Raw genomic sequence first — 13632 nt, 5'->3', positions numbered from 1 at the left:
GTCTATTTATACTGCAAGATAATCATGAAGCGAGCATTTGAGAACACTTGTTCACCATTATCAGCTTCACAACGAATTCTGAGCTCAGAGTACCATAGGTCAGCACAGCAGTGTTAAAAGGATTCTTTCTCCAGGTTTTTGCTAACCCATCTGTGTCCATCATGATGTAAGGGCAGACACCCTGATTTCAGCAATGTGTCACTTATTAAGCCAAAGCCTGTCATTTTGAGAAAATCACTGATTTATCTGCTGCTGATCTACCAGTTCTCTTAATGCTGAGCTCTGTAGAACCCATCCCACGCCACTGATTGATAGCTTTTTGTATTTTTTTTTTTATTTGCAATTTCTCTGATAATTGCATAGTCCAACCTTAGTGTGTATTGGGATGTCAAATTCTGGAAAGATTGTCATCTGTATCAATATTTTCCACCATGAATAATCATTCTTACTGCAGAATGATGGACTGCAAGTTTGGAAATAGCCTTATAACTCTTCCCACATTGATCGGCAGCAACAATTGCCTATCCAAGATTATCCTCTTTGGCGTTGTGTTAACGTTCACTTGAAGGCTCCAGACCAAAACTTCTGTTTTTATAGAGGTGGTCACACTTGCTGTTGAACAATTAATCAAAGGCATTTGATTAGGAGGGCTTTGCTGCTACTTACCCTATTAATTCCTATAGGAGCTGTAAGGGAATGTTTAATTTTTCACAATCTCCTTCTACATTTTGTCAAGATTTTGTTAAATAAATAATAACGCGATGTAATTTATCATATATTGTTCATCTGAGGTTATAGTTACCAAATCTTAAGACCTTCTAAGGACCAGATGATCTTTTTTCACAATTAGATTTCAGAAATGATGTGCTTAGTTTATTTCATGATTGCATCTAGAACAGTATTTCCCATCTCCAGTCCTCAAGACCCACCAACAGGTCAAGTTTTCAGAATTTCCTTAGTATTGCAAAGGTGATAATTTCATCACGTGCTCAAGCATTAATTTCATCACCTAGGCAATACTTAATAAATCCTGAAAACATGACCTGTTGGTGAGTCTTGAGGACTGAACTTGAGAAACACTGGTCTAGAATAAGGGTCCCGTTTCACTTAGCGACGCAACAGCGATCCCGACAATGATATGACCTGGTAAGGATCGCTGGTACATCGCTAAATGGTCGCTATTAAGCTGCCAAACAGGCAGATCTACTCAACGATGCTGCAACCATCCAGCGATCCTCTGAGGTCGTTGGTACCTTGTCACACAGCAGCTTTTCTGATCGATTCCCACCTGTGTCCCGGATTTCTGCGTCGCCAACGAGGTCGCTCATCGGGTCAAACGCAGCGATGCACGCTGGCCAGTGGGACACCAACGGTGAAAAATTGGTCCAGGACATTCGAGCACGATCAGCGATATCCAGCAGGGGGGGTCGGCCGCTGCTGCGTGTCACATGTAGCGAGATCGCTGGCGAGGTCGCTATTGCATCACAAAATTGGTGACGCTTCAGCAATCTCGCTATGTGAGACGGGGGCTTCAGGAGTGGGCAGTTTCAGTATCAGTATAGCCATCCATTAAAATTTGGATCTTGCATTTACCATTTTGGACTATTCCTAATCCTATATCAAGGAAGATATTATTGCCTGGTTTCTTAAATTAGCTTTTAGACCGCTCTAACTCATTTCTTAAGTTTGCATTGGTTTTTGTGATATATAATGGATGATAGGTTTAAAGATGTAAATACATATATGTACCAAACTCAACCAATGCAGAAAATAATTTTCCACATGCTGTTTCGGATGATTAATATCCTTTCTTGATCCATTTCATGCTGTGTAGAGCATTCGCCAGTGCACTTGTCAACATGGGTGACGACAGATTCATGATGGAATAAAGTTAATAGTTAAAACAGAAAACTTGGTGATTGTGAAAACTTAACTTGCTCAAGCAGGAAGTAGTCCTCCAAAAATACACTGAAATTCCATGTTGAAGGTCGATTGCAATATGAGAAGAGGGTTATTTTAATTCATGTTAATTTCCTGTTCAGTGACCTTTGATGAAACGGTTGTGGTTCTCAGCTATAGTGTAGTGGTCGATGTCTGTCTAGATGTGTCTATAAAACTATCTAACAGATGAATAAACAGTAAGACATGCACATTTTAATGAATAATACATAGATCAAAACATTTGTAGTCTGGAGCAATGTGCATTGGTTTTACCAATTCTGGGTTTCCATATTATTTTTAGCATCTTGCCCCATATAAGTTTTGCGCACAATTTGTTTTTCATTTTTCATGATAGTTCTTTAGAATTAACCTCCAGAATAACACTTTTTGTCTGTTGCTGATGATTATTTTTTCTCCTTTCTTTAGTCATGGAAACAAGGATGTTTTCTCCTGTCGAGGGATATTAATTGCTGTCAATTTTTTCCTGGAAAGAGGCCATACAGATGTTACAGTTTTTGTACCAACATTCCGAAAGGAGCAACCTACACTTGACATGCCCATTACTGGTAAGCATAAATAAGTGACACTTAGTTGACTGCATGGAAGAAGGGGAAGATTATCTTTCCTTGAACTGGTGTGGTCTTAAAAAGTCACCTATTCATAGAGTGAGGTAGCGCTGTCATTCAAGTAGGGGATACTCGCTCAGCAGCCACAAAATCAGATCCTGCACAGATTTTCCATAAACTAATAACAGTCCATGCAGTTTATTCAGCAGCATAAACCCATAGAAGCAACATAAAGTTCATATAACAGCATAGCGTCCATGACAGAGTTCAGCTCTGTAATCCCTGTGGTCACACAGATTAAACATACACAGGCTTTCTAGCCTCAGTTATCTCACCCACGTCAGGGTCACTCATGGATCCTTTAGCATACTGCAGACGTCTATTCCCTCCAGGGAACTCCCAGGCATGTGAAGCCATTAACACAGCGTTCACTTGCTGTCAGAAGGCAGCCCCATCTCACTCAGACGGGACCTTCCACACTGGACCAACCAGGTCCCAGCATTCACCCCTTGTGACTCATCCTGGCCACATTATATGGTTCATAGCCACGCCCACCGGGTCACATGACTCTGACCTCATCACAGGTCCTACAAGCATTTACACGCTCTTTACAACAGTGTTCTTTAAACACACCCCCTGGGTGGGTTTGTAGGTAACCAGGCCTGCCCATCTCCCTAGTTACCTGGAGACTTCTCCCTGACATATTAAAGCAGCACCTCAGCAGTATCACTGCTGATCAACACACATACCTAAGTCTCCATTTCAAGACCACCCACCTTGAGATACACAACCGTCCTTCAGGATTCTGCCCCTCATCCTCTCTCTTGGGACATCCAAACAGCGCCCCCTAGTGGACACAGTGGTTACTACACCACATACCTCCCCCCTTTGTTCAAACTTGTGGGGTTGAGCACACAACATTACATCAGGCTCTCGAGACCGGGCACTCATTACACCTTGCCCCTCAGGTAGAGAGAACTGTCTCCATCAGTCATAGGCCTCATCTCTAAATCAGGCCTCCCCTGCCCCCAGCGGTCAGAGTACCAGCCCTGATCTTTGGCCCTCCAGTAACAGTCTGTCTGCATCATCAGACACTGTTTGGTAACCACGTTCCTCTCCCTGTTTGTTCCGTTCCCCGACCATCTCCCTCGGTTGGTACGGTCATCAGTCTTAATCAGGCCTACTGTCTTGCCTGGGTCTGACTCATTCAGGGTCTCACAGGAACTACAGTCTCTCAACGTCATCCTGCCAGTCGAACTACCACTTGCTGACATTCTTCGGCCATCTGCCCTGTCACTTCTTGGTGGAACCCTTCGGGTCCTTACATCTTGGGTTGAAGGCGGCCGCGACCTGGTATTCCGTACTTCTTTATTAATTCGCCGGCGGTCCAGCCTCAACTGCTCAATTTCTTGCAGGTACCCGACTCAATACTCCACAAGCATCCGAAAGTCTCTCAGACTCTCCGCGGAGCCAACCACCATGATGGGAATTCTACCCACTTCACTGGATACCTGGTTTTCATCATCAGAAGGGATCCTCACCCTCACCACACCGGAGATATTCACAAGGTCTTGCATTACCTTCCCGGATCTTCCAATGAATCTTCCAATCAGAGCTTTGGGTACCGGAACCACATCTTTCCGCAAACCCAGCCGATCCATAGCCTCCTTCGCTAACTCTAGGCGTCGAGCAGCCTTCATGTTACTCCGCCTTACCAGCTGTTTGGCATGGAGACATTGTAGATGCATCTCTTTCAGGACAGCTACTTGGTTTGATGTATCTTCTCTGGCTGATACTATCACCAACTGCCGAGTCTCAGGTGCCCAGTGCACCTTACATGCGTTGACCGCCTCTTTAAAAGCCTCATGCACACCTTCCTCAGCACAGGCTTCTTGCATGTCCTCTGGTACATCAATCACAGAATGGAAGGTCGTGGTCTTGCTCTGTTCCTGGACCGAAGGCTCTAGCTTTACCACGGACACTTCCCTCACTACCGTTGACCCGACCGGGTGACTATCTTCTTTAGTTCTTAACTCACCAACTTCACATGATTTCATCACTTCATGACCCTTTGCCACGATGGCTACTGGCAATTCTGTCTTATCATCACTCGCACTCACCCGCGGTAAGTCTTCGTCCAACTTCTCCCGCAGAAGACTTTTTACTACTCCTCTGAGTTTCTCCATCTCTTCCTTGAGGTTCTTGTTCACACTTTGCCAGGTGGACAGGTGACCTCTGAGCACCAAGACTTCTTTCTCGAGCCCCTCCACCCTCTGCTTGGCCATTTATCTCAGGACTCTTTCTCGTTCGAGATGTTCTTCCACTGTCACTTTTATTATCTGTATCTCACGATCTTGTTCTCTTTTGGCCAGCACGTGGCGCACTACTACCTCTTTAATTATATTGTCAAAGGGTACAACTGAGTCAGTCCCATCCGCTGAGTGAACCGTCCCGTTACTATTTAACTGTGTTTTTACCCCAGTCGTCTCATCTCCCAGGCCACCATCCGTCATATCAAAAGACGTCAGATCCGTAAGTTGGGCAGATGTACTTCTTCTTCTGATCATTTCTACCTCTGACCTGTCCACATCAGGAGCCATCACTTTCTCAGTGTCTGCTGGCCCCACAGTCGAAACGTCTCCATCGTCCGACCATACATCATCAAACAATACAAAGTCTCGGCCCCTCTCCAAGGCATAGACTAAGTCCCGTGGTATCACGCCCCCTTGGCACTCACCACCTTTGGTCCCCTCAAACATTACTCTGTCTACGGCATAGTTCACCATGACCCCGTGTTTACAGCGAACCCTGACGTTTTTATCGGCCAGAGATAAAACAAGAGGAGTTCCTGTCAGAGTCACCTGACTCTCTGAGTCCAGTCTACCAGAGACTCCTTCCCGGTGCAGCATCACGGTACACACCTGTGGCTCGTCATTATCTGGAAAATACATGCTGCACTCCTCAAAACTCATACAGACACACTGCGGTTCCCCAGACATACCCAGTGAGGCAACCAATGCTGCCATTTCCTGAACCATCCCAATTTGGGTCACCGCCCCCTCCCGGGACTCCACCCCTTTTTGGGTTGCCACCCCAATTTGGGTTACCGCACCCTTCTGGGACTCCACCCCCTTTTGGGCTACCACCCCAATTTGGGCCACCGCCCTCTTTCGGGATTTCCCCATGTCCGTTATACCAATCTCCTTAGACCACAGTTCACACAACACAGTTTGTCTCTTTTACGATACCACACAAGTCTTTGTTGGCATCACCACAGCTCCTGCTGTCACCGATCACCGACACCACCGGCTGCTGTTCACACACAGCGGCTGGTGTCCTCTTCGTAACCCCGCCGAGTTACAGGAAGCCACTTGTCCCCTTCGTAACCCCGCCGAGTTACCGCAAGCCGCTTGTCCCCTTCGTAACCCTGCCGAGTTACAGGAAGCCGCTTGTCACCTTCTTGACTCCCACTGAGCCACCGCAGGCTGAGTTGAGAAAAGAAAAAAAAACACCACACAAAAAACTCACATGTCCTGTCTGTGTGCTATTCAGGATGTACCGTCTCCACCTGAGACCGTCCAACACATAGGGCGCACCAGGTGCTATTCAGGGAGCTGACCCTCCTGCCAGGGTTTCCCAACACACCAGCCTCACCAGGTCCAAGGGCTCAGTGGGTGCTCTTCAGGATATCCGTCTCCTCCTGAGACTGCCCAACACTCACGCCTCACCAGGTCCAAGGTCATACCACGTGCTCCAGGGAGATGATTCTTCTCCTAGAATCTCCCAACACTGACCCTCCAGGACCTTGCTCACTGAACCCTCCAGGTACACAGTCTTTCCCACTGACCCAGGTCAGTACAACACGAACACCTGTCCGTTACCTGTGTCGGCCACACAGGTCCTCGGATACCTCTTCTCCACATAGGCACCCTATCAATCACCAGTCTCTTTCTCACTGACCCCGGTCAGTACAACACGGTTTTCACGACTGTCACCTGCTGGCCGTGCAGGTTCTCGGACTCCTCAACCGCAGTGTAGTTCTCTAAGTCTCTTTCTTATGGGGAAACGGCCGCACTGGGCTCTCCGATCCGGACAGTGCCTTACTCACTAGGCCGCCCCACGGTTCCAGAACCACAGCCGGGCAGTGGATTCCCCAACCGTCAGCCCTCCCGGCTCAGCGCTGCCCTTAGCAACCGACTTTGCAGTCCTCTTCCATTGCTCCAGGCAACAAGGCTACAACATTGCCCATAGCATTCTCCACCAATTGTGAGGTAGCACTGTCATTCAAGTAGGGGATACTCGCTCAGCAGCCACAAAATCAGATCCGGCACAGATTTTCCATAAACTCATAACAATCCATGCAGTTTATTCAGCAGCATAAACCCATAGAAGCAACATAAAGTTCATATAACAACATAGCGTCCATGACAGAGTTCAGCTCTGTAATCCCTGTGGTCACACAGGTTAAACATACACAGGCTTTCTAGCCTCAGTTATCTCACTCACGTCAGGGTCACTCATGGTTCCTTTAGCATACTGCAGACGTCCATTCCCTCCAGGGAACTCCCAGGCAAGTGCATCCATTAACATAGCGTTCACTTGCTGTCAGAAGGCAGCCCCATCTCACTCAGATGGGACCTTCCACACTGGACCAACCAGGTCCCAGCATTCACCCCATGTGACTCACCCTGGCCACATTATATGGTTCATAGCCACACCCACCGGGTCACATGACTCTGACCTCATCACAGGTCCTTCAAGCATTTACACACTCTTTACAACAGTGTTCTTTAAACACACCCCCTGGGTGGGTTTGTAGGTAACCAGGCCTGCCCATCTCCCTAGTTACCTGGAGACTTCTCCCTGACATATTAAAGCAGCACCTCAGCAGTATCACTGCTGATCAACACACATACCTAAGTCTCCATCTCAAGGCCACCCACCTTGAGATACACAACCGTCCTTCAGGATACTGCCCCTCATCCTTTCTCTTGGGACATCCACACAGTGCCCCCTAGTGGACACAGTGGTTATTACACCACAATAGCCACTAACATATATTAGAGGTAAAGTGTGATGTCAAGGAATGTAAGGCTGGATTCACACCTCCATGTGGCACATCTGTTTTTTTGCTCATACAGCACATTGATCCATAAAGTTTTATTAATCCATACACATATCTGTTCTAAAAAACGATGTTTCCCATTCTCAATTTTTTTTCTGATGATACTCGGTCATTAAAGTCTATGTTAATCCTTATAAGACATACTTGATACTTCAGAGTCCCATCTGTGTTTCATTTGTTTTCTACTCTGTTAAGAGTCAATGAATAAGCTGGAGCTCAGACATTCTACTTCCTTCAGTTTCTGAGAGCATATGAGAAAAAAAAATAATGCAATATGATTGCAAAATGGATGAAAAGTAGTGTTTCTCACGGATATAGAAATTTACACAGATGTGTGAATGTAGCCCAAGGATAACCCTATTACTGCAACATTCCTAGTGTTCTGTTAACAAGTCACACAAATTGAGAATTTATTAAGATTAATTTCATATGCCAGTTTTAATGTGAAAAGCAATAGCGTACAATGCACCAAATTGCTAGATTAGCATGCTTCTCTTAAAAAAAACATGTTCAACTGCACTTGCACCAAAAATTGAAATCTATGACTATTAGGGTAGCACTTCTGGCATAGGTGAAGGTAACTCTGTCTGTGGAAGCCTCATTGTACTATAAAATACTAGTGAAAATTGTTGAGGGGAGTGAAAAGTAACATATGAAAGAATATTCTATACATTGTGACTTTTCAACACTATTAAATTTGTGTTAATTGTTTAAAAAATTATCCTGCAGTGTTTTTTTGTCAATATAATTCTGTTCATAGAAATTATACCCTTGATGTACTTGCAGAAAATCTACTGTTTACAGAGTACTTGTACATCATTAATTACGCTTATGATAAAGTAATAATCCAAAACTGAAAAAAAGAAATGTAACTAACTCTAAATAATATCATTGTATTCTTCAGATCAACACATTTTAACAGATCTTGAGAAGAAAAAGATCTTGGTTTTCACTCCTTCTCGGCGAGTTGGTGGGAAACGGCTGGTATGCTACGATGATAGATTTATTGTCAAGTTGGCCTACAAAAGTGATGGGGTCATTGTCTCAAATGATACCTATAGAGATCTCCAGAGTGAAAAGCCAGAATGGAAGAAATTCATAGAAGAGCGGCTTCTTATGTACTCTTTTGTGAATGATCTGTAAGTCATGTCATTGGACTTTTTCAACCTTTACAAGGCTGCTTTAGGGTAGTTTCACATTTGTATTTAAGGCCGCAGTGACGGCCTGCGCATGGCCGTCGCTAAGCCCCGCCCCCTGCCACGCCTCCTCCGGTAGCTCCGCCTACGGGTGCATGACGCTGCATGCGTCCTGCATCCCCTATCTTTAGCAATGGGGACGCAGGCCGTGCGCAGGAATGCGTTTGGCGGTGCATACGTCCTTTTGACGCTGCGCCGACCGCCCCAAATTGCAACAAGTTGCGTTTGGAGCTGGTCGGCGCAGCGTCAAAAGGACGCATGCGCTGCCAAACGCATACCTGCGCACGACCTGCATCCCCAGTTCTAAAGATAGGGGACGCAGGACGCATGCAGCATCATGCGCCTGTAGGCGGAGCTACCAGAGGAGGCGCGGGGCGGGGCTTAGCGGCAGCCGTGCGCAGGCCGTCGCTGCGGCCTTAAACGCAAATGTGAAACTACCCTTATTGGATTGTTCGATGGTTAGCCTTGAAATTAGTTTTTTAGATTATAAAGTAAAATACTGTAATTTGTAAATTTTAAAATCAATTTTGATTGAATACAAAACAATAGCTGAGATTTGGTGCATCTTGTCAACTATCAAAAACTTCAAGTTATACCTTGCAAAGTGCTTTGATTTCACATAACTTACACTTTAGATGATAAAGGGAATGTGTCACATTTCAGACATGTCATTTTTAGAAAATACTTGCTTTCCCCATAAAATAACAATTCGGAAGCATATTTTCTTAGAAGTGTGGATTATGTCATTTGTTCGTTCTCCTCCTAGAAATTTAGGAACAAAATGAATACTGGGCATTAACATTCTTCTTATCATAGAGGTGTGTCTTCACACATTCTGATACTAATTGTACAGTGACAAATGGTGTAAGCTCTCTATGCCCCAACTGGTAATACCTAGTTGTTAATTTATTTAGAAACTTCTTTGAGGAATAGCATTGGTACCACACAATGTAGAGTTATGCGAATATGTATATTATGGGAATTACTACTGATTGCTAAACAGACATGTCAGAAGGATTGACAGTTCTTAATACATATCATTCCTTGTATTAATAGCAAGTTGTTGGAATCTTTAAGCACTCTTTAAAATGTTTTGCCTTCTAACTAATATGAAACATGTTTTTCAATTAGATTTATGCCACCGGACGATCCCATGGGTCGAAAAGGACCAAACTTAGATGACTTTCTGAGAAAACGGCCATTCGGACCAGAAAGCAAAAAAGTGCAATGTCCTTATGGTAAGTATGAATTCTCTTTTCTTCATACCAGCAAATATCATAACTTAAACAAACTAGTTAAAACTTAGTGTTAAACCCAACATCACCACCTCTGTACCTGTAGTTTGCAGATTTTCTGGACAGCTGCTGCAGAAGCATGTACTGTCTATCTATCTATCTATCTATCTATCTATCTATCTATCTATCTATCTAGCTAGCTAGCTAGCTAGCTATCTGTACATAGGTACATGGATCCACTGTTTCCCAGCGTGCACTTATTCTGTCACACTCTTATACCTTTCTACAATGCACACTATTAAAACCTTTCTTTATATCTTTGATTTTGAGTGCCAAAGCTATCAAGGCATTCAAGAGATTCTAGGAACAAAAAGTTTGTTTGATGATAATTCTGAAGTAGTGATTTACTGAGTGTCATATTAACAAAACACTTCAGTTTCTATGTTGAGTAAAGGTTTATATATCATAATGGTATGTTTGAATCTATTTATTAACTCCATTTTCCACTTTTATTGTAGGCAAAAAATGCACCTACGGAATGAAATGTAAGTTTTATCACCCAGAGAGAATAAATCAAACTCAACGGTCAGTTGCTGATGAATTGCGTGAAAATGCAAGGCAGTCCCCTCCAAAGAATGTCTATTCAGAAGATAAAAAGATAAGAAAAGCACCGGTTTCTGAGATATCCACAATGGACCCTAATTCAATCTCTATGCAGAAACTTCCTTTAGAGAGAACTGGATCTTTACAGAAAGTTAGGACATCAGATAAAAATAAATTAAAACATTGGAATGGAGCTTCTGAATGGTATTCTCAAGGTGTTTGCCCAAAAGATTCCCATACTCAAAGCTCTTACGACTCTGGGGTGGACTTTAGGACAAGTGTTTCAAACAGTTCCTGTGACCATTCACACGAGCAAGGAAATTATTGTAATAGTAATCAACGGATCCCATGCTGTCATCCTAGAAATGGTTTGGATAGCGATCCACGTCAACAGTATATTTCTCAGAAATTGGTTCCACATGATACTCATGCAACATCTTATTACCAATACAGTCCATCTTCTTCATGGTCGTCCCAAAATGCATCACACCAAAATTACAGAGAAATGGTCAAAAAGTCTGCAGAAGCCCACCATAGTTTACCGACTGACTATACAGCCCTGCCTACCCACTCACTTGAGTATTGGTCAGAACCAGGACCCATTCTCCCTTCCTCAAGTAGACCTCCATCTAGCTATCAGTTATATAGCTCTGTTTCACCTTTTAGCCATGATTTTCAACAGTGGCAAAACTCTGATCGTTACACAAGAGAGAGACTGAGCGTGCGCAACAGACTTTGTGCCATTTTTCAGCACTCATTAGTAGATTCTGTGATGCAAATGTTTCCACATATGTTGGATCCACAAAGCTTAGCAGTGGAAATAGTGAATTACAGGTCTCAAAACGGGTTGTAAAAGTAACTAGGTCTTAGAAAAGAAGTCTCACGATTAATATGTGCAGTCACAATGTTTGGTATAAGTACTTGAATCAGCCAACTTATGCACTGGTTCCATCCAGCAAACTGCACATTATAGTCTTTGTTTTCCATTCTGCTGAAATTCCACTTTTTTAGTGATGAAGCTAATACATTATTCTCATTTTTGAGAAGCAATTGAGTAACACGTTGTAAAGGAAAGTCACCTAGAAGATATGTTCATAATACTGTGAATTGATCATTGCAGAGGTACATTATGTGTAATGTTAGACCATTGTTTTATAGAATGTAGCTGCATTTGAGTCTTTCGTTTTGCATAGCTTTTATATCCTTTTATATTTTTTTATCTGAAATTAAACATTGTATGTTTCAGAAGAAAGAAAATTAACTGAGGTATAATATGATCAGTTCTTGCCTAAGGGAACATACAATGTCTAGTGCAGGGCCTAAGGGGGAGTGCAGGAGACATGGATTCGAGCACCACCTTTGCTACATCACTGCTCAGTGTATCAGTTATGATGGAGTGCTTCAGTAACTATAGATCTATTATTTGTCTATGTGTTTGTCTTGCACAGACGTATCAGTGCTTTAAGCTTTTAAAGATCTCCATGGATTCTGATTTTTCTGCGATGTGATTGCACAAGGCAGAGAAAGAAGAAAGCTAATATTAGAGAATATTTTACAATTTGGGACAATTTTGTTTCATTTTAATATGGTATTTAGGGTTTGGATTTGATTTGCTTTTCTATGGAATCCTTTACTTATGGATTCAGTACATTTATCATTCATAGCTCATCTGCACAAAGCAAGCTAATACATCATCACAATGTAAGTAGATGTAGATATATACACATATGGTAAACAGTGCCAGACTTGTGATGGGGAAACAGCCAAAACAATTGCCATAGAGCAGTTGACATGTTGATACATATTGTATCAGAACCTGAGTGCAAAATCCAGTGGTTGGTGTATTTTATCAGGTAAAGGGATTGACACTTATATTATCAAGGAAACCTTCAGAACTGCTCACATACCGTTAGGCCAAGACCACAGCTTGTGAAGTAGACCCATAGATGTTCATCTTGGCTAAATGAGTCTATTCGAAATGATTCGGTTCAGCCATCATTTTTCATAACTGTCTCAAAGAAAATTGATGCCTGGGGTAGCAAATCACAGCCCACCTTTCATTTTGTTAACTGATCTGGAAAAATCAAAACTGCAATGTAATAGGTAACAATTATAAGAAGAAACAAAGTAAACCTGCTCACCGGTATGCCACAGGTGCACGGAACTCTGCCGAATCAAGCGTGTATAACATGGAAAAAGAAAAAGAATGGTGTTCCAGCACCCATAAAATCTTCAATTTTATTGTTCTAATAAAAACATTAGATAGGTTAGCATGCTCAATGGGTCAGCTCAAGGCAAAGCAAAGCTTTGCCTTGAGCTGACCCATTGAGCGTGCCAACAGAGCTAATGTTTTTATTGGAACAATAAAATTGAAGATTTTATGGGAGCTGGAACGTCATTCTTCTTTTTCCATGATAGGTAACAATACCAGCTTTTCTTTCAGACAAGGTGTGTTCTTACCTTACATAATATGTGACTGTGTTGCCCTTTACACTTGATAATATATATAACCTTTTGAAATGACACTATGTGCCGTTTCACCACCACCCCGGAATGCAAATCTTTTTATTATCTGATTATCAACATTACATAAGCTGTAATGTTTCAAAATTGTAAGCAAAATGCTTTATTAATTATTTTCTTGTACTATAACATAATAATATGATATAGGGTGAAATCACTTGGACGAGTTTCATTCTGTGTAAGTTTGTGGCACCACAGTTGTTTGTGTACAGCTGATTGAGTGAATAAAAATTTTGATTTTCACAAAATGTTGTTCCGCTTATTTCATTTGATGTATAGGGAAAACATATACTCACTGAGCGAGATATGCTAAGCTAAGTGAGCCCGAAATCTGGTATAATTTGCTCTAAATCTGTTTTTCAAGACTCTCCTGGAAGACCCATGACCTAAGATGCAAACCCAGCTTTCAGACCCTGGGCACTACATTGCGACCCAAAATCCTT

At 42.9% G+C, this 13632-nt stretch overlaps 1 protein-coding gene across 2 annotated transcripts in view; it reads left to right on the top strand.

Annotated features, from left to right (window-relative positions):
- Positions 1–13431, top strand: part of ZC3H12A (zinc finger CCCH-type containing 12A) — a 29409-nt gene extending 15978 nt beyond the window's left edge. For both annotated transcript variants that reach the window (XM_073562486.1, XM_073562477.1), the window contains exons 3-6: positions 2368–2507; positions 8537–8771; positions 9960–10066; positions 10582–13431. In XM_073562486.1, coding sequence (XP_073418587.1) covers positions 2368–2507; positions 8537–8771; positions 9960–10066; positions 10582–11519 — 1420 coding nt within the window. In that variant the 3' untranslated portion in view covers positions 11520–13431. The remainder of the gene's footprint in view (positions 1–2367; positions 2508–8536; positions 8772–9959; positions 10067–10581) is intronic.
- The last annotated feature ends 201 nt before the right edge of the window (positions 13432–13632 follow it).

Source organism: Dendrobates tinctorius, unplaced genomic scaffold (assembly GCF_039654945.1).
Source record: "Dendrobates tinctorius isolate UK_male_01 unplaced genomic scaffold, ASM3965494v1 ptg000015l, whole genome shotgun sequence".
Lineage (NCBI taxonomy): Eukaryota > Metazoa > Chordata > Amphibia > Anura > Dendrobatidae > Dendrobates > Dendrobates tinctorius.
The sequence above is the reverse complement of the archived record's forward strand: the minus strand, read 5'-3'. Positions and strand labels throughout refer to the sequence as shown.